Source organism: Prorops nasuta, unplaced genomic scaffold, assembly GCF_024137725.1.
Source record: "Prorops nasuta isolate Cenicafe-Biocafe unplaced genomic scaffold, Cenicafe_Pnas_1.2 PNAS00017, whole genome shotgun sequence".
NCBI classification, from domain to species: domain Eukaryota; kingdom Metazoa; phylum Arthropoda; class Insecta; order Hymenoptera; family Bethylidae; genus Prorops; species Prorops nasuta.
In genome coordinates this window covers 3,571,589-3,599,184 of record NW_027116814.1, presented here as the reverse complement: position 1 = coordinate 3,599,184, position 27,596 = coordinate 3,571,589, and the positions used below count along the sequence as shown (strand labels likewise).

The 27,596-nt window shown below is 40.8% G+C and overlaps 1 protein-coding gene across 1 annotated transcript; it reads left to right on the top strand.

Moving 5' to 3' along the window:
• Positions 1-1,692: 1,692 nt before the first annotated feature.
• On the top strand, positions 1,693-27,523 carry LOC136779404 (uncharacterized). The gene is made up of 8 exons (XM_066736980.1): positions 1,693-2,463; positions 20,980-21,223; positions 21,476-21,675; positions 21,768-21,971; positions 22,718-22,945; positions 23,905-24,230; positions 24,503-24,637; positions 24,754-27,523. Exons 1-8 carry the CDS (start codon positions 2,409-2,411, stop codon positions 26,437-26,439), a joined length of 3,078 nt encoding a protein of 1,025 aa, XP_066593077.1. The 5' UTR covers positions 1,693-2,408; the 3' UTR covers positions 26,440-27,523.
• The last annotated feature ends 73 nt before the right edge of the window (positions 27,524-27,596 follow it).

Here is a 27,596-nt window from a genome sequence, read left to right as displayed (position 1 = left end):
CTTGCGTAATGGTTCCTACGACTAATTCCACCGATAACTCTCACCAATGCGAATCCAGCTAAATCAAAGGACGCGGATCCTCCTGGTCTCGCGCTGTAAACGTCTCGCGAGGAATTTTCATTTCTTTTCGCCAACTCGATTCCTCCTCTAAAAATTACTTTTTCAAGTGTAACATATATATATATATATATATATTGTTGAGAGTGACAGAACTCGCGGAGGAAATGATTTTTCCGTGCGTGGCGCTACGGTGAAATGGAGTGTTTTGCGAAAAATGAGTTAAATTGCACGTGAAGCGAGGAGAATCGAGATGCCAAGGGGATCGTTACAGATATATATATATATATATATATATATATATATAGGAGGAAGCAAATGATTCAAGCGTTCGGTATTAAGTTGTGCGTGCATCGTGCAGCAGGTAAACGAAAGAAACGCGAAGCCTCGTTCACACGATGCAAAGTCAAGTGCAGCTGCGCCTATTTCGTTTCATCAAACGCGCTTATCCAATCCAGCCAAGATCCCGACGATTGCTAAATTATTTAAACGAGCCATTATTTTATTCCATCCACTGCGCACCCAGTTTCAACAACTTTCTTCCTCCACTCTGAAATATCGCATTTATCAAGAGAGAAACTTGGTCACCTTTCGAGTGATCCTCTACGAATTCCTAATACTATGTACAACTGTATATATATATATATATATACGTTTATTAAATCCTGTTTTCCAATTTTCTTCAAAACGAAAATACGAAGAAGCACTGCGATTTTGAGTTTAAGGGAAAATCCACATTAGGAAAAAAAAAAATAAGTTTCTCTTCCTATATAAACAAGAAGAAAAAACCAAATTGTATAATACAGTTTCCTCGGTATTATGGAAACACTCGTGAAGATTATTGTGCAACATGGCGAATGCCACACGAATGTGCACGGGGTGACTGCAGTTCCTTTCAATATAATTAATGCGAAAGTTATTGATATACAAGAAGAGTTGAAAAAAAGTCGAAGGAACACAAAGAGCATATCGTGTATACAACGATGAAACATCGATTCAAGTTCCACAAAAAACTTGACAAGAAATTAAATTACAATCCAAAAATCGATCAAACAGAGAATACAATTTATCGCTGCAAAAAGAAATTGGTTAAAGAGTGACGTTGCGCTGCACGAGTTTTTAATGAAAAAAAAAAAAAAACGAAGAAAGGTGAGGAATAATTTGTTTATATCAAGAGGACGACCTCCATGAAGCACGTGCGTTAAAAAAGGATTCGCGAAGGACGAATGATTATCGATCTTGTTATCGACAGGAAGATCCCCCACCACTTTTCGAAGGGAGATGAAAGGGAGGGGGGAGGCATAGCTCGCAGTGACAAGACAAGTCGGTGGGAGTCAGTTGTGTTATAGTAGGCCACGAGGTAGCACTGCACACTGTAGCAGAGCGACCATACTGCGCGCGGACTGCCAGAGACCGGCTCTCTCGACTCTCTCCTCTTCGCCAACGAACGAGACTCGCGCCTTTGCTCGATATCCCGGGACCCCATCGAGATCCACCAAAGTCCTCCATTGACCCTGAAGAAAAATCCACCCCCCCCCCCCTGAAGAATCCGGCAAAATCTCCGCCGACTCTTTCCACTCGTCGCGCAACCACGAAGACTCGGCTGCCGCCTCTCATCATCATCATCACCACCACCACTGCACATTTTTACTCGTGAAATTTTCATCCAAAGTGACAACCGCTCGCCGAGACTCTCGCGAGAGGCCGTCGAACAGGAGCGATGGAACGGAGAATTCTCGCTTGGATTTAAAGAAACTTTATAGAAAAGGTGCGGTTCTTTCCGAGGAGAAAGCAAGCGCTCCTGGAGCGATTTGGAAGAGCGACCTGCCATACTGGTCTCAAACTTCTTTTATCACACGCCACGAGAAACTTGAAATTCTTGTATAAAAATCCGCGTGGTTCTCCATTCTCTCGATATTGGCAAAATTGTCTTTTATTTCTCTTAGCACTCGAAAGCGCGGGAAATTTGAAATTAAGTCATTTATCGGTGCAAGCTTATAAGGTGTTTCTTTTTCAATTTTTCGAAAAGCCTTTTTTTCACTCGGAATATTTTCTCTCCTCACGTTAATTAGGAGCGCGACGTTGGAATTAAGGAGGGATATTGGGAGATTGGACTCGTGCGAGGGCAAATAGAAATTTCGAGTGTCGTTTGGTGTGTTGTTGGTGTTGTGAGAGTGAGTGTCGAAAAAGGAAAGTTTTTTTTTTCTTCCCCCCCCCCCCCCCCCCGGCGATTGGTCAACAAAAGCGGATCTAGAAATTGGACCACGCTGATCGTTCGATGCGACCATGAACTTCTGACGAGTTCCGGTTTGCCGCCTTCCGGGCTGAGGACGGAAGGAAACTCGAGAGAGATGATTGGCAAACTTTTATTGGCACTTTGCATACTTCGATGGACCAGCCAGATTGGTTTGTTTATTTTATGCTCATTTATCATGAAATCATTGCAATAATTTTGTTTACTTTTGCACCAAAAGGTCATTCACCTCGGGTAACATACGATAAAAAAGAAATTATCGCGAGGACCAATTTTTAATTTTTCTTTCTTCCACCAAAAATTTGACAAGTTTCGATCGTCGTCCCGATCATTTTACCCAAACTTTCCCAATGTGACTCGCGTGTCATTAATATTTCTTTTATCGCGTTCCCCACAGACCTCGTTTTATTATATTATAGGTATACTTATTGGCCGATAAACCTGTTCGATCTTAGCTATTCATTAGTTTTGCTCGGTTTACGAGTTTTAACTTGAGATTTTAACGAGTCTCATTAAAGCTGTTGTATTCTTGTCTATATTAATTAGCGGAGGTTGGAAAAATGAAACAATAATAATGTCGTTTGAAGGAACGAAAATTCGAGAAAAACCTCTTATCGTTGGAATTATTATCTTTTGAAATTTTTCAACAACCACACACGGACACTTTTTATCATTGATGTACACACTTGATTATAATTACGCTTAATGACCTTTAACAGGCGACGACAAAAATTTGTTGCAATCTTTATAAAATATTGCATCTCAATTAGTATATATATATATATACACAAAGACACGATAATATTTTCTCTCGATTTTAATTAATTTTCTTCATGAAGAAAGTCTATAACAATGGATGATTATTTATTTTTTATTAATTATGAAATAATTGTCACTCGATTAATTCCCACTGCGAATGCTTACAAGTTAGTACGCGATAAAACCTTCGAGCTTTTCGTTTTCTAATTGTGTCGTAATACGATCGTGCACACTGTATCGACGAAGGACGCGTGATTCGTTTTTACACACGTCTGATTATATATATTTTCTATTGAAAATTGTGCATTGTTGTTGATATATACAATGATCAATATCAAAGCACTCTGATCATCGGAGGCAGTTGCAATGTTTTCAAATCGTACGAAAAGTCATCGAATGGAATGATAAATACTTTTTTAATTTACAATGTCAAACGTGACCAAAACAATTAATTTGTTCATTAAACATAGTGTCAACAGAAATTTTTTCATCGACTGCTCAAAAGCACACACCTGCATATAGTTTATCAATCGCATAATTTACACACATTTCTTTTTTTTTTTTTTTTTTTTTTTTTTTCTATTATCAATAACGTGTGCCCCAGATCTAGTTTACTTATTTATTCGCACTTTACAGCTTTAGCCAGAAATTTGTCGAGTCCTCTGTTGAATAGCTTTTGTTCTGTGAAATTATTATTGAAACTTTCGTAAGAAAAATCTAACAAAAGCTTGGAAACGTTTGTTCCTTTGTTCGAAGGTACAATATATTGCAAAACACAGGATTTCCTTAAAACGTAATTGACGATAAACCGTGAGAAAACTTTGCGTAGTGTTTAACAACAGGATATATTAATAAGTATATATATATATATATATACACACACGTTATTTATAATATGAATAGCGAGGGTAATAAAAGGCACATCCGAGGTTGGTTTGTTGCACAATTATTTTTTCAGCTGAAATAAATTACGAGTTTTACCAAACTGCCGCAGTCGACGAATTACAATGAGAATGCTAGAGCTTGATTTTTTCTGTCTTTTAAATAATAGAAACGTAAAATCAGCGATCCAAAAATTCTTTTCATCAATGTGTGCCGCAAAAGTGGTACGTGCGCGTTTATGGCTTATTAAATATTCCACCATTGAGAAATCTCAGAGTGGACAAGCCATCCTCGTCAACATCCGGCCTGCATTTTCAAAAACGAGTAAATTACACTCATATAGTATGTATATATATATGTGTGTGTGTGTGATATACATAGAAAGTTTTCTCCATCTTCATTAACACAATAAACCTCCTTCAACTATATCTTAATTCCACTCCAGAATGACTCTCGTGCAAAGTTCTGATTTGTCCACACAATATTATATATTTATATAGCCAAAGAGTTGGATTAAAAAATCATCTCGATTAAATGGTTGCTTGAATATTTATAAATTAATTGCTGGCACTCGTGCGAGGAAAATTTATTAATTTTCTTAATATTATAAATTATTCGAAGCACACGTATGGTACAGTCCGTGCAGGTAAAAGTAGAATTGGCTGCGGGATATATATATGTTTATAGCTCCTCTTCGCACATGTCGCGATTGTACGAGCAAATTAATTAGACTATCTTTCAGTACGGTAGCTCTCGTGCTCATTGGAGTATCGGAAAACGTGTTCGCTATACTTTTAAAATGTTGTTGAACCGTTAACCAATCGGGGACAATTATTTAATCGGCACTGAACTCGATGACTGCACTCGCAAACTTGTAGTTTTTTTCCCCCCTTCTATTTGGCACTCGTCCATGGACGTCAATCTTTATTCGCGAATGCGTCTCACGTGCGAATGGCGAACTTTGAAAAATACCTTTGCCGCAAGTTTTATTCGCGTCGTACAATCCACGCGCGCACGTATATGAATTATAATAAAAATATATTTTTCACCAAAGTGCACTTTGCCAATCGACTAATTATCATTGATCGATAGACGCGTGAATTTTTATATACTCGTCATTCGTTTGTCCACCTTTGCTCGATTCGACGCATTTATCGTGCATAAAAACAGCAATTTGTCTTACGAAAGAATTCAGCATTATTATATAGCAAATTACGTATGCCTCTTGCTGGCGAGGCTTTAAAAATCGTTTCGTTATAATCGGGCAAAAGCAATAAATTTGATCGATCGTTCGTAAAATCTTTATACTTGTCTCGCTAACGAACGGACGCGTTTTTCCCCGCATCAACGATTCCTCCTCTCTCAGTCTTCTCAATTCCGTCACTATAGAGCAATATTATCATTCTCTGTAACCTCTCGCTAGCCAAAAATCGTAATACAGTACTCATGGATTGTTCGATATAAAACGAGGCAAATGAACGACGAAGAAAAAGGAAATTGCACAAAAGTGCGTAAATAGTGTCGCGAGTGAATATATTGGGAAGAGGAATTTGGAAAGTGGATAAATGCGAAACGCGACTAATTATTGATCGATCGACAAACGCGTGTGTGTATCGAGGAGAAGACGTGTGCAAACGTAAACGAGAAAATCGAGATTACGTCACGAAGAGATAAATGCGAAAGGATCGTGGAAGGCGAACGAGCGATAATCATCGATAGGAGCGATCGTTCGTCGAGAAATTAGGAAAAATTGCAAGGAAGGAGAGAGGCGATAAAGATAAAAGTGGCAATCGAGATGCTTTGTAAAACGTGATATTGCGACTGATACTCGCCACACTCGCGTGGTAAATGTATCAAAGCGACGTGTGTGCGTAGGAAAGGATTTTGGAATGTGGAGGAGCGATAAATGGGACTAATCGTTGATAAACTGATTTCTCCGGACAGTTTGGGGAAAAATTGTATAACTGGCCGAGAGCCGAGGCGAAGGTCTACTTTCACGTAGTTCTCGGCGAGCGGCGCTGCAAAAGCGGCCGCGGCGATACACAACGGTACGAAGTTGGTGGAGGGAGGCAGCATTCGTCCCGTCCAGCTGCTCCGAGCAAATTTATTCGTCGATTCGCTCGAGAGTCCAGCTCACCGACTTTTCGAGTCCATTCGCATTGGCGAACGCGCGTTGAAACGCGCGCACATGCAGAGGTACTTTCGGAGAACATCGCTTTCACTAACCTCCACCCCCACCTCTGCTCGATCCTCGCCGACAAACTCGAGGCTCTTTAATGTTTAATCACGAGTCTCTGAAATTTCTCAGTTTTTTCGCGTCACTCTCGATTGTCCGAGAACGATCATCGAATTTTGCGAAATTGTATATCAATTTCTGTTATTATTGTGTGTAAAATTAAAAAATTCATACTTGATTTCGTTGGATTTGAGGGAAAAAATTAAAGTTTCTCATATTGTAGCGATGAAAGGAGGGAAAGAGAAATGTTGTGATTTTAATAGCTTCGCGACCGTGAAATTTTATGGGGATTTTATAGCGAGTGAGAAAAAAAGTCGAGGTTAGGAGATCGCGTAATTCGATGCTTTGGATTGCATCAGAGAATATTTTCTTGCAGCCTGTGCGAGGAAAATTACGTTGTATCGGTTAGCGGCTCCCTGAAAATGGGACGGTAAACGTAACAGTGCATCGATGCTTTTTTCGAAAAGTTTGACACTCGCAAACGCCTAAATGGAGTGTGTACACACACACACACACACACACACACACATATACGCATACAGGGTGTCTCGCACGAACGACGGCCATGTCAATTATTTCCGTCGGATAGGGGACAAAAATCTAAGTAAAAAAGTTTCAAACACTTTTTTCCTAGCACCCTTGGTTCAAAAGTTATCTGCGATTAAAGATTATCCATTACAGCCAGTTCCTTTCAATCTTAAAGAGGAAGATTGTTTTGGTCGCAAAATTATAAGGCCAGAAATATACTATAAGATTCTGTGTATTAGAATACTGAGAAAAACACAATGGCAAACATCCACTTGAGTCTGTTGAAGTGGTTGAAGGTTGTGATCGACCGTTTCGAGTTTGAGCGCCATAAAAACAATCAAAACATAAACACGCCGAGCGAATGTTTTGCCTTTGTGTTTTTCCTATTATTCTAACACGCGACCATAAAGAAAAATCTTCCTCTTAAAGTAGGCCTACTGTAATCGATACAATCTTTAATTGCAAATAACTTTTTAATCAAGAGTGCTAGGAAAAAAGTGTTTACAACTTTTTTACTCAGATTTTTGTCCCCTATTCGATGGTATTATTGGCATGGCCATCGTTCGTGTGGGACACCCATAAATATATATATATATATATAATATAAATTTGTCGATGAATAAATTTACCGTTCGTGTTGTACCCAAAAACAACGCGGTGTTCCTTCTTACACATTCCACTTGCGAAATAATTATTAAAGAGGAGGGGGAAAGGGGGAATACAAATATTTAATTCCCTTTAATCAATGCAAACGAATTTATTTGAATTTATTTACCAATCGTTCTTTTGCAATTTTATGTAAAAAAAAAAAGTGTAAAGATAAGAAAACATAATCGCGTATCACGAAATAAAATATATAATCGATGAATCGAACAGGAAATATTGAAAAATATTATTTTTATTCGCGTTGCAAGAGTGGCGAGGCGGATTCTCGAGTGGGTAAAAGAAATGAAGAATGATAGAAAGAAATATTTCTGACCAGTCATCTTCGCAGCGAGAGAAATTATTTGTGCGTGAAGAAAGGAAAGGCTTTGGTGAAAAAAGGTCAAATACACGCGGACGATGACTAAGAGTGCCAAAACCACGACAGGATATCCGCATTCGCGATCCACCCGGAAGTCCTTTTGCAGCTTCCTCGACATCCGGTTCAACTCGGACAAAACAAACGACGTTCTTCCAGAGGCAAAAATCAACCGAGGGAAATAATTAAGCAACTGAAATTTCATTTCCTCGTGGAATTAAAGAGATGAGCCAAATTGTTCTCATCTTTTTATTTTTAATATCAAAACTCTCTTTATAATTAAATCGCAACGACTAGCCAGGATTTCCTGGCGAATCCTCCCGATTCCTCGCAATTTGCTTTCAGCGAGTCGGTCGTTTAATTGAGGAAGTTATTTTTTTCGTTCGGTCACGTAAACATCACTCGTCTAGAATATTCGTCTCTCCTATGCACCGCGGTGAACGTTTTCAACGATGATACATCGGATCCGAATGATCATCCTGCGATACAAAATTTTTTTAACCACGAAAATCGCACGAAGTCTCCTTCAAAATTGCACAATTTTAATAACGCGTCTCTGTGCGAACGAACGATCGGTGCCTCGAGTCTATTTTCGCAAAACAAGATTCTCAGGAGTCGTGAGAAAAATACTCGTGCGTTGCACTCGAGTTGATCGTCATTCACATTTTTCAAAAATTCATTCCTATATATAATTGTCACAGCACTCAAAGTCCACCGATGCAACCAAAAATTATGTATATTATTTTCCGTATTTCCATTCGAACATTCCCATTGATCTTTTAATCGAGTGACACTTTGGTATTTATATATAGATATCGATTAAAAAAACACTAAAGAGCATCATCGACTCTGATTATTGCAAAGACCAAAAATCGAGAGACCGAATGACAGTGTCGATGGAAAATTTTGCTGCGAGAAAAATTCGATGGGTGATTTGGAGTCGACGGTGTTTCTTATTCCTGGGGAAGAAGGTGGGGGGAGTTTAAGCTTCGTTTCCATCGTGGGAATGATCCCCGCGCGAGTCCAAAGCGATTAGCATTCAGCCGAGCGGGAGATTCGTGTGGCTGCTGGAAACCGTTCCTTGCACAGCTTTACCGCTGATTCTTGTGCAAGGATCATCCAACGCGCGAAACAGACCATGAAGAGAGCAGGTGGCTGGCGAATCGATGTACAGCTACTCTCGGTAACGCCAATTTTCTTCACGAAATCGTGAAGACCCGATGAGTCTCATCCCACAGTTTAACTATACACGATGCTATTGTGTATATATATATATATATATATATATATATATATGGCGTCCTGAGGCTTGGAGGTATATAAAAAGTGGTGGGGGAATCGCAAAGATTACATCTTCTCCGGGGAAGGAAACGCGGAAAATTGCGAGCGGTAAAAATGATTTCGAAATTGGCAATGAAATTATGGGGAAGAAAAAGTGGGAGTTGTAAAATTGAGCAAAATTGCGAATAGCAGGAATATTGTGTTATTTGGACATTTAGAGTGAAATTGGGCGGGAAAGGGAGGAGAATTGGGTAAATAAAAACATTTGAATTGTGTTGTTTGGAAAATGAAAGTGAAATTGGGGGAATAAGGTGGGATGGAAATTACAAACGCAGAGTGGATGGTGGAAAATGTCGTATTTAGATGTAGTTATAGTGAAATTATATTGGAGGAGGATCGGAAAGTTGAAATAAAAATAGTAAATTAGCGTGGTTTGGAGAAGGAAAGTGAAAGTGGAGGGGCGAACCGAGAGGCGCAAATATGTATAGAATTATGGAGAGTGTAAAATGTGCAATATTTAAAAATTCGTATAAAGAGCGAAATTAATGGGGAAAATACTATTTGGGTGAATGATTCAAGCTCATCCATGTTCCAGCACAGATTTATTGGCCAGTAGTAAAAAAATCAGTAACTGATACAGTAACACACGTATGCACACGCTTGTACACGGACGAAGGTGCATGTGCGTGTGCGTGCGTAGAGGTGGAGAATTTCTAGACTCCAAGTTAGGCACTTTCTCCGCTCGTTTCCTTTTTCCACCTTCGCGTCGCATCGTCACGAGTCGTCTCCAGCGCGCCTGCAGTTGAACAGAATTTGACTCTTGGCACGCGACCAACAAACGCGAACTCTCGTTAAACTCCGGTGAAATCGCAGTATTTGCACCGGAGCTCGTAAAATTCGCAAAGATTCACCGAGTAACCCCCCTTAAGATTGCCACACGTATATAATAATTCCTTGATAAAGAAAATTAAACTTTACACGAAAATCAACCAGGTAAAATCATCATGGACAACATTATTCATTCGACCATCGAACGTTGACTTGATTCGTTTCTGTCCACACGATTCTAATGAAAAAATCCATTGTTTTACTGCGGTGAACTTTTGTGGAAAATATGCAATTGTATAAAATTAGATTTTCTTTTTTTTTTTTTGAATAAATTCAACAATAAAAACTAAAGAGACGAATTGGTAAAACCGCAAATCTTGCCGAAAGCTTCATCGAATGTTCGGTCGTGAATTCTAATGACTTGGTAATTATTGTGCGGTGAAACTAATTTTTTCCTGCGTTAAATATTTGATTTAACGCGACAATAACTCGAGAGGCACGTGTGTGTCAAGGTTCTTCCTAGTAATATAGAGTATTGCTATAGTTCGCTCGAGTGAGTTGAAAATTAAATCTCGTTTGCCTCTAAAGCGTTAATAACGCAACTATAATTATTTAATGGAAAATGCTGTAAAACTATTTGCGCAAAAAAGCAAAAATATTTCATGTGCTATGATAATGATACAAAAATAATAGCGTACTTGGAGAATAACAAATTCATAATAAACGTTGCAGTCCTTTAAAAACGATGCATTTAATAATGAAGGAAATAAATAAGATAATAGGAGACGCGAGAAAATCATAAAACACAATGGTAACAGTTGAAAAGTCTCGAGCACACAGCAATAGTAAATCTGGAGGCGAGTTCCTCGTGGAAGTATATTTCGCTAAGATTCTCATCCAATTGAAGATAATTTGCTTTTAACGAGTCTCGCGTTTGATCTTGGTTAAACGGAGCGTAAAGCTATACACGCGGGATTATTTATCATTTCTGCACGTGACTCTGAGAGAAGAAAAGTCAGCGGCACGAGTGAATTACGAAAGAACGAATAACAGCAGAGCCTTCTGGACTTGCCGCTTTTATCCACTTCCGCTTCTTGGATCGACTTCCAGTTAGAAATTTTCTTCTCTCCTATCGAACGTATATATATATATAGGTACCACGGTTCGATCGTTCCATCCAAGGATTTCATCCTCTTGTATATCAATTTCGCTAGAGATCTCTCTATCTCAGAAAAATAGATTTTTTTTAGCTTTTCCAACACACTTTAACAACGCTCCAAATTTTCTACAAAATCTTCATCATTTATTTTCCATCCTAGCAATTTTTTACATTACTAATTACCGGATTGTGCACGTCTAGGAATTCAAATTTCGCGATTTTCGTCAGATTTTCACATTGAGTGACGAGTATAAAAAATTATTTGTCATGTACGTATCGAACACGAATTGATCAAATCGAAAGGATAGGAATTTTTCAACGAAGATCGTTTTGCGCGTTAATTTTGCGTCGTTTGAATTAATTTGCGCATATTGTGCGTTTACGAGGGTGGGAGAGGGGATTCTCGAAGGTTATACACGATGAGAGAAGACACGAGACTAGACGAGAGCGTTTGGGTCGAGTTAATTGCGCCCACGCGCGGAGAAACCGGAGAGTCACGGCTGACGCGATCGAAAACTTTCATCCGGCGCCACTTTCCGCGTTGATCGTCTCACTTGAAAAGCCCCGTTTGTGACTTTATACCCCCTCCCCTCCCCCCCCCCCCCCCTCATCTCAAATTAATTCCGCAATTATCCAGATTTTATCTCAATACCCCAAGTGTGTGAAACGCGAGGAAATCTTACTCGACGAAGCGATTTCTAAAAAGGCGTGAATTTTCCAATGCAAACTCTTCAGCATCGATAAATCATCTTGAAACATTGACTCTCGCACTCGATAATAATTTTCATTTCAAGTAACAGAATCAGCAAACCAAATTCCCACATTGAACAATATTTTTATCGCAATTACAAAAATATCTTGTACGAATCTCCGCAGAGAAATCGGGTTTACGCGTGCGATAAGTTGGACAAGAGATGCTGAAGAGGCTCTATATAACGCATCGGTTGGAAAGGACAAAATTTCACGATGGCACTCCGGAATATCGTTATTAAGACGTGTCGACGTTCGTTATAGATTCGCGTCGAGTAAAATGGAAGCAGCTGTCGGATGGATTGGAGCTTTCGCGAGGCTCCAACGATCGTTCCGATTCGCGATGACTCTTTCCTCTTATAAAAGAACTGGCCAATGGTTGCACGACCACTATAGGAAGTCGTTATTCTTCGGAGTGTTTCTCTCCACACACACACACACACACACAGGCGCGCGCGCGACAGCTGATCGGAGAAAATCCGAGAGGACGCAGGGACAAGAGTCACAGTTGGAAAGGTGTTTGCATTGTTGCTTTATGCAACTGATGTGGTGTGCGAGGGGGGGGGGGGGGTGTGTGTGTGTGTGCCAGTAACATCTATATTATGGTACCAGAGTGGGTAATGGTAATGGGAAGAAGTTGTATGGTAAATTTACATTATTTGTACAGTCAGCATGTCCCAGTAGAATCGTCACGTGATTGGTGCAGCCAAGTGCACTTGTGCACACACGAAGCCATGAGTGATCCGATGTAAAAAGATAACGGTCCCCCCCCCCCCCCCCCTACCACCCCCTCCCCTACGTCAATCTCTCTGCTGTCCATACAACGTTGGACAGCTGACTTGGTACAATGCCTTGTAATCGAATGATTTGGATGATCTTTGAGCACCGCTAATATTTTTTCAATGCTCGAAACACAGGCTCGTTTTTTGTTCGAGGGATACTTGTTTAATTGTACAGTATTACGGTTTATTATCGTTCGTACGTGTTGGAGGATACCTGTCCGTACCAAGTTTTGCCGAAGATATTCTTGGTTCTCTGTGAAACTGTAAATTTCTTGGAATTTGGATAAGATTTTTTTATTCTTGCAGATCGACACTGCGACAATGTTGATTTTTGGGTTTTGGGGGAATTATTAAACTAATTTTTTTGAAAGTACTGTAATTATCTGCAGATTCACTGCAATTGTTTACATTATATTTTTGTACAAGAAGTAACGTGCTATCTTGTGCTTTTAACGTTTTTGCTCGATTTTATTTAGCTATCGAACGAATCGTAATAACTGTTATTAAACGATGAGCCTCGACCGAGAATAGCTCGAAATCTCTTGCTGTGGCTGCTAGAAAAGCGTATTCCACTTTCGACGTAATTGCCTGAAATTAAAATATTATTTTGCAAATAAAGTGTCATTTTATTAGCGAGAGATGTCGAAGAAAAGTCGATCCTAGAACTGCACGTAAATGGACGTTGGATTACGAGTGTACAAATAATTAAGGTAATAAATTTAATGAAAAGTTAAACGTCTCGATATCAGTCAATTTAACACGTGCATCAAAGATTCCAAAGAAATTTACAATATAGTATACACGATTCGCAAAATTAAGTATTGGGATCTGACTAGCTCCAAAGCGCCTCTAGTGGCCATTAGTTAAACTATTTCTTTCCTGAAAAGTCAATCGGAGTATTTATAGAGTTACAGCTCGCACGTAAAAAATTTATCGTAAAAAGAGTTTTATTTGCAAATCGGTATACTTCTTCGGTTGTAAGAAACATTTCATGCACTATTTTGTTAATATTTATTCAAACTCGAATTGCAAAATACGTGGTATCTTTCAGGATTGCACCCCTCCCCCCCCCCCCCCCCCATATTGGTTTTGACGCCCTGGCAGTTCAGATCCCAATAGGATTCGAAATAGAATCGTCTGCGAGTCTCGTACAATATTTATAAAACCACACGCGGATATAACGTCTGTCTGTCCATCTAGTCGTAACAGTGTTTGTGTGTGAACGAGCGTGAGTCTCTCTTGGACCACGAGGAAGATTTCCTAAAAATCGTAAAAGGGACATAGAACTCGATTTAGGGGGGGGGGGGGGGTGGGGGAGAGGGGAGGGGAGGGCACGAGGTGAGAAAAATGAGTTTCGTGACGAATCTTGGAAAGCAATTTCGTGCCGTACCGTGTCAAGATTGGAGGAAAGACTGGAACGAATAGAGCGTCGGTATAGAGTTCGGTGACCTCTCGTCGCTGGAAACTGTGTCAACATCATTGGATTTTGAGATCGTCTGGTGCCGCAGCAAGCTCATCGCCGATTTCCAAGTCGACGATCACGATCCTTGCAGTGTCTGGCATAAGGGAATGCCGATGAGCAACGATCACCCTGGGTCCACCATAAACTCTCCTCCGAGCGAATCTCGCGTCCGGAACATATCGCGCAGCCTTTCGACGACCTCGAATAAACGCGAGCCTTGCTGGTCCCTCCTCGTCGATGGTCCCTCGATGATCAACGAGAAAATGCCTCGTTGGAATACGTTGAAACATTGCCGAGACCACGTTTGTCCCTCGAACGGTGGCTCGGGGGTCAATGACCTCTAAGAACGAATTTAATGGTTATTGAATTTAGGAATAATTCGGAGCCAAGTACGAGTGGGTAGTTGTTGTTCGTAGTTTTGTGATGCGAGAAATTGGTAGCATCTGGTTTGCTTGGCAAACGAGCATCATTAATGATACTCCGACATGAAAATGGCGGCGAACAATTGCCGGAGACACACATCGTAATCTAGCCTGATGCTTCAGGATCCAGAACGCCTGGCGTTTCCGCGACCTGGAAAGAATAAAATTGTACGAGGGCCCTCGTTACGCAAACCCCGATTCACGAAGATGCGTTGCTGCCTCGAGATACCAAGTCGCGTGCCGCAATTGGCCAATTGACGAAGAGTCGTTTTTAATCGACCACTCTTTCTACTCCTTCCACCAATTTTACTATAAAAAATCAGCAATCACCTATTCGAGCCTCGTACTGGTTCATCGAGTAGAAAAATTTGTCAAATGTTTTCTGAATATTTTCAAGAGTTTCTATGTATCGATTGATCGATACTTTATTCGTCAGATTCAGTGGAGCAATTCTTGTAAAAGCAGTGTATATATAGGCACAGGTTGAAATTTATGAAACTCAATGAGAAGGTGCAGATCCAAGGTGTATTTAAAAAGTGTCGTTCCAAATGCTATGAGATTCGTGATACTTTTTCTATGTAATTTATATCGTATAAGAATGTATCTCTCAGTTTTGCAACTGTATTTGTACGACGAAGGAGGAGCTCGAGGTGGTCTCGTTGAATCGTTATACAGAAACGTATTTCTGTGAGAATAACGAAAAGTATACGTTGTAAAAGAGCCACGAGTGTTCCTGTAGCTTAGAACGAAGGTTAACACACTTGGTTCTATGAAAATATTTCAAGAGCACGTAAAGAGGTTTCGAAAGCATCCACGGCAGCCTCCGTGGAATATTTGGAAAGGGGGCCTGGGGAGAAATGCTGGCAATTTCATATGAAATGATCGCAGCTTCCATTCCTCGAAGAGAGAAGAGGGTCGCAAGAATCGTCCTCGAAACTCCGAGTACCTGTGGACGAAGCAAATCGACGAGTCTCTCGGATATTTGCACTCTGAATTCATCGACGAACGAGGAAGAAAATTTGCGGACATTTTGTGGGCATGATCTATCCTGTCACGCTTCGTAAATTCGATCTACGATGCTCGAGCTGCTGTTATGCAGGGATAAAAATGGCAGTGTTTCGTCAGAAGGCGAACAGAGTTGGTTGCATTCTTGCCATAATTTCGCTCTCCAAGGACGATTAAATGACGAAAGGATCTCTATGGACGTGTGTGATATATATATATAGTGCTTTTAACGAACCTCGAGCAGAGAGCGAGGGCCAGAGGTTCGCGTATAACGCGTTGCTCACTCGTTTAACCATTGCTATTATCATTATTATTCAGCATTAAAATGCGCGTACGAGTATATATATATATATATATATAATGGAAAAGGAGAGGAAGAAGTGAATTGGAAGTTGGAAAATTTTCTCGAAGCTTGAGCAAGAGTTTGGGATTTCAATTGCAAAACTCTGCGTATGATAATATCGTTCGCGGAACGAATTATCAGATCGATCAACTTTGTTGCATCAGCTTTTATTCATCAAGATTGCAACTTTGTGATCAATTATCAGCCGTAACTATATATATACGCAGATTTAATTCTCGATGCTGCAATTTATTCGGATTAAAACCACTTGGATTTCTATAAAGTTATGATAAGAGGAATTTAATAACGAGTCCAGTTGGATTTGGGGTACGCGATTCATTGAAAATCTGATTTGGAAAGCGAGGGGAGGGAAGCGTGCTCGAGGTATCCCGTTGCGTTTAGAGCGTTGGACGTTTAGAGGAGCATCTCGGTAGCTCCGGATGGAATAATCATAAAAAACAACGTTTCATTGGATCCCGTTGCGCGTTACCCAACTCGATTTAACGCTACAGCCGACAAAAGTGTAGCAAAGGAAAAAGTAAATCTCGAAAGGTATAGATCGGAGTGGGAAGAGTATTTAGGATCCCGTTTCGTTCAGAGTCGTATGGCCCTTTGCACCGATCGACCGAAATTTATCACTTTAAGTTGCTTTTGGAACTGTTCGTTAGGATCTTGGTGCAAACGAGTTACGGAACTATATAGACACGTGTGTAAAACACGATGAGAATTCGTTCTTTCCTTCGAGTTGGTAAATTAATTCCAGTTGGACCAAAACGAGAGACGCGCGAGGTCTTTTAAAAATACTCTTGTCCAAGTTAATGCGGGAGACTCGGTTCTATTCGCAAAGCGAAGCAACAAAGTGTGACGAGGGAGAAAAGAATGTAGGATCGCATTGGAAGTTAATGGCGGAGGTCATAGGAGTGTAAAAAAGTGTCTATGGGATCCCGTTGCGGAGCGTTCCCATACCGCATTGTCCGTCGCGTACCGTTAATCCGTCCCGACGTGGATATAGAGATGGAAGAGGCAAGGTTGCGTTCACCTAATTTTCCTCGGCTTCTTTAAATTCTCCCAGCGTTAATTGGTCCCCTTCGTCGTCGCGGACACTCCAAACCCCACCACTCTGTGACCCAATGATGCGCGCGATTAATATTCAACGATGCTCGCTCAGACTCGTGGCAAACTGTCTCTGTATGCCTCCGAACACTGACAAAGTGTTATAACAATGTGGACACTGTGGGGGGGGGGGGGGGGGGGGGAGCAACAAAATTGAGAGAGAAGACCATTTCGAAACTCGAGATTCGTCCAGACCCACATTTTTTACGTTGATAACTGCGTCATTTTCTCGTGGTGATTATCGCGCGAGTTTAACGAATCGTCATTGGTAGAAATGTGGCAGTTGTGGGAAAAATGTTGTCATTTTTCTGCCTGCGAAACTTCAACTTATTTTCATCTACATAATGAAGAATCATTGGTCTGAGAAATCCAGTGTTTGACAATGTATTAAATTGTTTAAAAATTATAGAATTGAACGTAATCTATATGAAACACAACTGTAAATGCAAAAACAAGCGATCGAAGAGACAGGTATTAAATTCTGACAGTTGAATCATTGGATCTCGTTGGTTCAATCGTGAGATGGAACAGTCGGATGATCGAGCAAGCAAGATGCAGCTCGATCGAACGGTTGAACTATAAAGATAATTCGAGCAATTGATTTGGTCAATTTTCAAAGCTTGGGAAGTAAACACTTAATTAGAGAGAGAGAGAGAGAGAGAGAGAGCTGGCAAGATTTGTTAAAACGTAAAAGTTGTTTTTACACTAAAATCACTGTATTTACAAGAGCTATAAAGATGATAAGACAGCTGAATAAACAACTATTCGGATGTTAATGGCTCGGAGAATGTAATATAACGAAACGAGAATGCAATTAGCAAGTTGGCCCCGAGGTTTGCATTAGTCTTGGTGAAATTTTAAATTGCGCAAGAGGGATGAATAATTTGGTGTCATTTAACGGGATGATTCCTCGTTAATGATTTTGCAGCTTTGTCCTGCAGCCAATCGGAACACGCGGAGTGTCGGCTTTCTTTTGTCGCGAATCATTGATCCATTACGTCATTTTCGATGATCGTGCTGAACGTAAAGAGCGAATGATGAATGGAGCCCGTTGCTATTAACGGATCCTGCGTTAGCGTTACGCAATTCTCTGGACGAACTGCAAGCTCCGATGTCTATCGGGACGTTGAATGATCTATCGCGTTGTGTATCACGATTCGATCGTAAGGTTCGATGGTTACTGTCAATTTCTCACCACTGTACATCTCTTCCTTACGTCCAAATCTCCTCTCGGAGCCACGATACTGCTAATTAATTACCTGCACAATTTGTCCCACGATCCATTCGAGACCATTCAATCGCGTCTGCCTTCAATTTGTCAGAATTTTAAACTTTCACCGGGATCGGTACTTCTCGTTTTGTCTTGTTTCTTTATGTCTTATATATACAGGTTTGATAGGGGCGGGGTGTTTTTCGTCGAAATTTCATCGTTGAATTTCTTATTCGAATAGATTTGCGACTGGAAGAAATAATCATTTAGAGTGGATTATTGGAAAACTGTGGAAAATTACAGGAGTCGAGTTTTAAGGTGGGAAAAGTGATCGGTGTATCATATCGAATTTATGGTAGGATATACGGTTCTCGAACAGACAATATGTTTGAGCGAAAATGATTGAAGGATTTCGCAAAGCGCAGCTATAATTTTTGCCAAGAACAAATCGCTGGTCTCCCCCATTTTTCTCTTCGTTCTCCGTTGCCACATTGTGCAATATTCACACTGGTTCGTTGCAGGCACGAGGTTCGTGATTTTATTATAATTGCGTAAAATTATGTAATTTTCACACCGACCAATTAGGACGCGTTACGGTCTTTTTGCGATTTACCGATAATTTGTTGAAACAGCGGAATATATATAGTTTCTTGCTTGAAATTGAACATATAATAATAATAATGACGATGAATAGAGTATAGAGAATTATAACATAATTAATTTCAGTGAACTATATATATATATATATATATATATATATATATATAGATGCAGTGTTTCGCGAGCTTTGTTAATTAATTTTTTATTCTTCCCGGGTAATATTGTTTATCACGAAGGTGACAGAAATTTCACATTGAATTCCTGTTCTGCTGACAGTTTTTACCGAGTCATTGGACGAGGAGAGACGGTGGCAAGAAACACTGTGTCGCACCGCAAGCAACCGATCATTAAACGATGCTTCGCAGCAAGTTCCTCTTTTGCTTTTCTTCTCTTCTCATTTCTCCCAATGACCAGACCTGTCTACTCGACTCGCTCCAACGATCGGAGCTTCGACGGAGCTTTCGATCATTGGAAATCACCGATGTCGCGGTGTCACCTTGAAAATGATGAAATAAAAGAATGGAAAATTAACAAAATTCTCATCGAACATTCGTTTACGCAATCTTTTCTCAATACCTGGTCTATTCTCATAAATGCAGATAAATAATTCGATAATAATCGACGAAGCTTTTTGCGTCTGGTCGGAGCTTTTTTATCCACTTGGGAATAAAATCTGCGAATGTAATTTTAAAGAGGAACTCGTCTACGATCAACGAGAGAGACGAGAGCTGGAAATTGGAAAATGGAGTTGGGTGGATTTCGGTAAACAGAAGCTGATAAATATCGACGACGACGACGATGATGATGATGATGATGATGACCAGTGGTGGGCAGTGTTTTCCGGTCAGTAAACGAGTAGAATGTGGGTCATAAGTTCAGGATGTTCTCGCAGGCCAAATCGACGGCACTTCGACCTGCAAACCTTAAGAGGAGATCTCCTTTCTTGAAGAACGGTGAAAAATACCTGCGGCCACTTCCACATAGGCCAGATTTCATTCCACTCCTCGTCCCCCCTCGATTTTTCAAACTAGCTCAACGACCACCAAAGCCATACGAATAAAATCCGATAGATTATTTACAAAAAAAAAAACAAAAAAAAACACTTGTTAAATCACAATTTCTTCCCGTTGAACACTCGACTTTCCGTCTATGATGAAATAATCTCTAAGAGTGACAAATGGCTATTTAAAAGACATAATCCATCGTTGAAAAATAACACAAAGCATCAAATAGATTGACGAGAAAAATCATCACTCGCAGACGATGCAAAGTATAATTTTAGATTATTTTTTATTTATTATAAAACAATACCTGATGATGTAAATATGTGGAAGATATATCGATTGGTTCTCTCGAAGCTCTCGATACTTTGCACGTTGTTAACTCTGATTGGGATGTCCAAACTTTCGTGTACGAGTTTTCTCCATGGAATCAGGTATCGGTATTTTTCTTTTGAGAAGAAAAATAAGGAAATCGTTCTAAACTCCTGTCCACGCGAGTTCCATTAACTATATATATATATATATATACGAGAAGGGAAAGTTGAATATAATCGATGAAAAAACAGGCACCCGTAAGAAGACTTATTTGCCGAACAGAAACAAACCTCGAGATGATCCATTAAGGGTGATCTCGATCGTGCCATTTCCAATGATTATCAGGAAAATCCAGCCACGTGGCTTTCTTCTAAATACGAACCAATTGATAATTAGGTTATTCCAGTGGATTATTGCAAAATAACATGTATGTAGCTTCCACCCCTCTCATTTGATAAAAAAAAAAAAAAAAAAAAAAAAAAAAAAACAATGATTCCATCATGATACATATAATAATTATATATACAAAAAATTGCATACTAATTTTACCATCGAGTGAATTTCCCTCCCATGGTGAATCAATATCCCATTGCAAAATTCGCAATTTATAAATAAGTGTAGTATTTTTTAAAGTTGCAAATGGCGGAAAGAGGGAAGCCACGCTCGGGCAGAACTTTGTACAGCGTAAAAGAGCGAGTACTGTTATTTTCCAAGTGACACTCGCTCTGGCCAATCAGAATTCTATAGCTACGCGACGACACTCGCATGTTACTGCACCTCCAATTATTTACCCAAACGGATTCTCCACTTTGTTTTACGATTACTGTCTGGAGAACTTTTAAGGATCTCCAACCGAATCTTAACATTTTTAAATCCTGTGATTTTCTACAGTTTTATTTACAGAGATTTTTGTTGTTGTTTGTGTCATGGTATAATTGTATAAGGATTATTATTGTATTTTTTATATATAGGAATTCCTACGGTATCATCCGCGTGGCCCACCAGTCGAGATGAGTCGTTGGACGAGAGACACGACGCGGAGATTTTCCGAGCTGTGGTGGATTCCATGAAGGAATGGGAGCTTCACAAGAAAACTCACAGGAACAAAAGAGAAGTTTCCAAGGTTTGCTACGAGGATGTGGGCTGTTTCGAGGACACTGGACCCTTCAGCTACCTCGAAATGCTGCCATCGCCACCCAAAGACGTTGGTACCAGGCAAGTAGAACCAGTAAAAATTGTATTTCGATCATTAACTAAAATCCTCTCATTTTTCAATCAAACCAATTGCAAAGTTTATTTTCCCTTTTTTTTCCCCCCCCCACGCCAATTCCCAAACACTTTTCTATCCAATTTTCTCAAGATCCTCCATCAAAGTATTCCAATGTCTTCCGATGAAACAATTCTCATCTATTTCGTACTCGTGAATGTTTGATCAGAAGAAATCTAATTAATTTTTTCTCCGACCAGATTTCTGGTTTATGGCAGCAGGAAAGCTCGTTCCATTCCCATGGAGGTACCAGCAGACGACATAAACGATAACGCACACCGTGCCATAGATCCAGATTTGCCGACGAAGGTCATCGTTCATGGATTTGGTTCTGGTTGCGATCAGGTTTGGGTCTACGAGATGAGATCAGCTCTGATGTCGGTGCACGAGTGCAACATAGGTGAGCCAATGTTAAAAATGCTCGATGCAATCGACGAGGAATGATGCAAAAATTTTAATCATTATCTTCGCACGATGAAACGCCATTCGCAGTGTGCGTCGACTGGGCACCAGGTAGCACGATTCCAAATTACGTTAGGGCAGCTGCCAATACTCGATTGGTGGGTCGACAGCTCGCTAAATTAATCAGAAGCCTCGACGTGCCCTTGGAAAAGGTCCACCTCATAGGATTCAGCCTCGGGGCTCACGTGGCTGGATTCGCTGGTGCTGAACTTGGCAACGTGTCCAGGATCACAGGTTGGTCAGCTTCGATTACTCAACGAGGAAAACCACTAATTTTGTAACGCGAGAGACTCGCGTTGAAAATCACACACTGGTTGCACCGATTAAAACTGTGCAAACTGTCAGTTATACTCCACTTTGCGAGTATGTAACGCAGTCAGGAGTAACTGGATGAGGTAATCGGAACCTGATGATATTTTTATGGTCGCTCCATCCTCGGTTCGCCAGAGGAAAATTAACAAATTCTCCTTAGGAATTTTCCTGCACTTTTTGCAGTGCGCTCGATCGACCGAGTTCGACATTATATTCGGAGCAGTAACTATATATATATATATATATATATATACATATATATAGAGATCGACCGAAAGAACACTCGCGAGGTCTCGTTTCCATTATACGTTCGCTGCAATTCCACCTTTTAACCTCGACACGCTTCAACGCGTTTCGAGCATCCTGACTTTGGCACGATCGACGTATCGCCATTTTCACTGATAACGAATCCTACGCGCGGAGGTGATTAAGAAATTCCACTTGCAAAAACCTGGTTTCTCTCCCCCCACCATATTGTTCAACGTTGATAAATCGCCAACGAGGGGATCCTCCGAATCACACCGGAAATTAAGAAATGGAATCTTAAAGCGATGTTTTCGTTATTCTTGCTCGGTGAAAGTGGATAATTGCAGGAAAAACAAGCTTTGTTTATTTCTCGAGGATCCCCGGGAAATTGCGCATTTTTTTTTCATACGTTTCTCTTGCAGGACTGGATCCTGCAGGACCCTTGTTCGAGTCCCAGGACCCTCGAGCACGACTGGACGAGACTGACGCGAACTTCGTCGACGTGATCCATAGCAATGGCGAACAGTTGATACTCGGTGGCCTAGGATCGTGGCAGCCAATGGGGGACGTTGATTTTTATCCCAATGGAGGGAGAATGCAGACAGGATGTTCCAATCTCTTCCTTGGAGCAGTGTCCGATATCATTTGGTGTGAGTATTGCAATTATTTGGAAAAATAACACCAAAAAAAAAACTCGTCGAAAAATCAATAAGAAACTGTACCAACAAAGTACGACTCGTTGGACAATCAATATAGCTACGAAAAAAAACTCTAGCGAGAAAAATAATGTTGTAACAGATTTTTTTCAATGATTAAACGATCACTGGTGACAATTGATGGTGAGTCGAAAGCTCGAGGCGATTTGCCAGCTCCACGGTGGTCCTTGAATTATAAGGAGAGAAAAAAAAAAAAAAAAACAGCAGATTTTCAATACCTTTCTCTTCTGCTTTCCTATATATACTTTTCCTTTCTACCGAATCGGGCAAAAGTCGCGCGATATTGCAATTGTCGAACGAAGTCACGTGGAAAAATCAAGGCCTGGACTCGCGTGGTCTCTTAGAAAGCATACAAGGTGGGGGGGGGGGGGGGGGGGGGGAGTAGAAGTCTCAGCCAGTTTCACATTGGTGGCCACGAATGGCAAAACCCGCGTTGCCCTCCTACGCGAACCGATATCCGATTCCCACTCGGTTTGACTGGAAAGTGGGTCGAACCACTGCGGGAGACGACATCGATAATCGATATTTCCTGTCGATCGAAAAAACGCATCCAGATACCGCGTTTTTCCTACCACATTTTTACCTCGCGTGAAATACTTTCCCCTCGAGATAAACGCAATCTCGCGTCCATCTTGGCTCTGCAGGCATATAAAATTAATTTTCTGTTCTACTTTGTTGGAAATTTCGAAAACGACAAAACTTGACGAATCGATGAAAAGAAAATATCAAACTCTCTGTTTTCTGTAAATGAAGAAAGCATTTGTTTTAACAATTTTTTGTATAGTAAAGAAATAAATTTTGTCTCGCAATATCAATGTTTTCTGGATTTTACTCTTAATTGTTCAAGTTAGCAGCGTTCTACAACAGTGCACGAAATTTATCGATATTTGCAGCAAGCGCAGTCGAAGGCAGATCACTCTGCAATCATCGGAGAGCCTACAAATTGTTCACCGATTCCGTCAGTCCAAAATGCAGGTTTCCAGCGTTCTCCTGCGATCATGGCTACGATGGTCTGCTCAGGGGTGACTGCTTCCCCTGTGGTGTTAACGGGATTGGTAAGCCATGCGGTGATATGGGATACTACAGCGACGAGTCACCAGCCAAAGGTCAACTGTACCTCGTAACCAGAGACGAGGAGCCTTTCTGTGCTCACCAGTACCAAATCAGAGTCTACAACAGTCGCAGCGAAAGACCCACGAGAACCTATGGCAAATTGCAGGTTGGAAAATTAACACTTTGCACATCTATCGCGAGTAAAGTCACTTGTTAAAACTGTGCGATTTAAATGCAAAAAAAAAAAAGAAAGAAAAAACGATGAACGATAAATTGTTCAATGGGAAAATTATAATATGTCATTCTTGGCAGAAACTCGTTGATTCCTCGATCAATTCTTACAATGAAAGCGTGAAATTTGTTGATTAGCAGTAGAGTGCTTGGTTTAAGAATTGGATTAATAAAATATCATTGTAATTTTTTGTTATTTCTGATCAGGTGACTCTGGTAGGCGAGGGATCGTTTAACGATACATTTGGCATGACGAGAAAGGACGAGGAACTACTGGTAGGAGCCATTTTGCAAAAGATCGTCGTCCCACATCCTGCAGTTACTAATTTAGAGGCAATAGAGGTGTGTCATTGCAATGAGTATATATATTTTCTTCGGTGATATAAACTAAAACACCTTTTAAACATTTCGCATTTGTCACAAGAGAGTTTTTACAAGATTTTTCGATCATCTTTCAGATCAAGTATACCGCGTACAGCGGATGGATATCTTCAGGATTGGTGAGCTGGAGCATCGACAAGGTAGCCATCGTCGACAGTTTCGGGAAGACTCTGTCCATTTGTAAAAAAGGTTTGACCTTGGAGTCTGGCCGCTCGGTGTATTTACCACTGTACCCAGGAGAGTGCAACATCCCCTCCGAGTCGGAGAACTCGACCTTGACCGAGTCCATCGTGGAGAGACCGGTGGACGAAAAGAAAGGAATAGGACCGTTCACCAAGTCGCAGAACTACGAGGTCAAAGATGGATTCTCGGTCGAAGCGTTCTCCAGCGAGAGGAGCAAACCCGAGAAGAGTTTGGGTCCTTTCACGAAGGAGCAGAACTTGAGAATAGGGGAGGAAAAGCCTCGGAGCATCTTCACCGAGACTAAAATATTCGTGGACCCTGATGGCAGACGCGTCAACGGTCCATGGAACTTTGTGGATCTTCCCAACGATGGCAACTCGAACTCTTTGGAGAACACAGAGTTGGAGAGGGGTAGGGGTTTCTCAGGATCGAATTATATCCAGAAGACCTCGTCTGCGTTGAATCAGCCCGAGAAAACCACCACCGAGTACCTTCCGGAGATACAGGAACCAGTTCTCCAGTTGAACAAGAAGGAGACCGGAAGGTCGTTGAAACTACCGGAAATCACCGAACCGATCCTGCGACCGCGTCCAGCCAGACAAAATTTCAAGGCCGAGGACAAGGACGAGATTCAGGAAACTTCGTCCACGTCCACCAGAGGGTTCACCGTTCAATTTCTACCGGAAAGACTGGCTGGTATCTTGGCTCAAGCCGAGAGGTACGCCAGACAAACGTTGCTGCCCTTGATCTCTCAGTACACTCCCAGTTTTGTTGGTGGTGGTAGCAACAACAGTAATATCAAGCACGAGGAGACCAAGTATTTTCCCCCTCTGGGCGAAATTACCGTGGATTACAAGGTCACCGCGTCGCAGCCCGATCAGTTGGTACCGGAAGTGAGAGTCGAAAGGACCGATCAAAGTACCGATGATGCAAGATTCAAGGGTGAACAGCAGTTCTCCAGGAGCTCCGGGGCCAAAGCTATAATTATCGAGGCTGTGTATCCTGAGAAGGGGAACTCGAGTGAGAGGATATCGAGGAAGGACGAGTGGATACCTCTGACGGGTGCAAAGACCGATCAGAAAGGTGCTGCGGAAGACTCGGATTTGTCGAGGTCCTCGAGCGTCGACGAGGGAAGGTGGACGGAAAATGGGAACGTTTGGCTGCAGAAATCCAACATGTCCGACATTGAGACCAAGATCGACGATTGGACCCCGGTCACTCGCAGAGAGAGGTCCTCGAGTACTCCGGAAACTTTGGACGTTACACCGGAAGTCACTGATAGGTCCCCGAAGTTGGAGAAGATCGGGATCCAGTCCGAGGCTGACGAGGACAGGAAGTTTATTCCTTTGATAAACTTTGAAGATTCGACGAGAAAATTTATAAATAACGAGGAGGCCAGTACAGAGGATTCTTTGTCGCACATTCAGAAAATTCCCAGATCCGACAGGATAAACTCGAGGAGAAGCCTCGTGTCCGAGATGATATTTCCTTATGCTTACGAGAAGCGGAAGGACCCAAGCACGAGGTACATTCCACTCCTACCCATAGAAGACATGGGGGGGGAGGTCAGCCTCGATTGAGAAAGATCGCTGAAGCCAAAGTGATCCGCTGCTTCGAGTTCATTGACGAATCGAGATTCGTGGAATGCATTGTAAAAACTATTGCAACGTTTGCTCTGCAACGACGGTAAAAATTGACACGGAGCTTTCCAATACATTCTTCGTTAAGTCATTGAATTGACGCGAACAGTACTTAGCTCTAAGTGATAATTGTTATAAAATATCTGTTAAGTTTTTTTCGCTACGTTTTGTGTAGGTTTGTGCAGGGGCTTGGAGAAAAAAACAAAAAAAAAAAACAAGATGGAAAAGAAAGTTGTGGACGTTGAAGCTTTTGGTAAAAATTAGGAGTCCTTAACTTTATTAATTTTTGTATATAGGAATCTTTACAATATATATAATATAATATATTATAATATATATTTATATATAATATAGCTTCGCTGAAGCCCTTTTTACGTTCATTCATTACAGATTATTAATGTTTATAAATATTATTATCATCGTAACCATCGCCATCGTCATTTGCCGTTTATTTATACTCGACGGATGATTGTGTAGAGCTTTTTAAGCGCCCACAGCGTCCTGTTTCTGTTTTGCATTTATATTGTACATATACTACCGGAAGATCAATGAGAAATTTTACGAATTTCTCTCAAACAACAGTAATCGTGTACAGCTAAAGACCACGTGCACCACAACGAGGTCAGTCACGTAGTTTGTTAAACAATAGTCAAGCATATGGAAGAGATAATTTTCCGTAGATTTATATTTTTTATATATAAGCTTCTAGATTATAACTGTTTTTACTTAAAATAAATAATTCGTTTTGTAAAATGCGCCTGTCGGTCCATCGCCAATTAAATTCTTTCTATACACTCTCACTTTCATACGCAAATGGCGAATAATCTCAGGATATGCCCTTTCCCGATATGTGTGCTTCTCCCTTTACTAAATTATTACTCATTCGCAGCCCTTCCCCTTTCTTGTTTCTTCAGGTACCGATCGAGACGCATCGACACAGAAGGTCGTTGACCCTTCTACAGGTAACACATTCGAGAAAGCCCGATGTTTCGCAAGAACGAACATAAAGAAATTAGTACATATATCAAGAATTTCACACGAATATTGGATCAACTCGCGTTTCCAGCAAGTTTAAACCTCCCATTATAATTGATTTA

What these genes read in the sequence shown, in the direction of transcription:
- LOC136779404 (XM_066736980.1), top strand. Translation starts at nt 2,409, where the DNA reads ATGATTGGCAAACTTTTATTGGCACTTTGCATACTTCGATGGACCAGC. An exon ending in TCGATGGACCAGCCAGATTG is followed by an intron (nt 2,464 to 20,979) that starts GTTTGTTTATTT and finishes TTTTATATATAG; the next exon opens with GAATTCCTACGGTATCATCC. An exon ending in AGTGTCCGATATCATTTGGT is followed by an intron (nt 22,946 to 23,904) that starts GTGAGTATTGCA and finishes CGATATTTGCAG; the next exon opens with CAAGCGCAGTCGAAGGCAGA.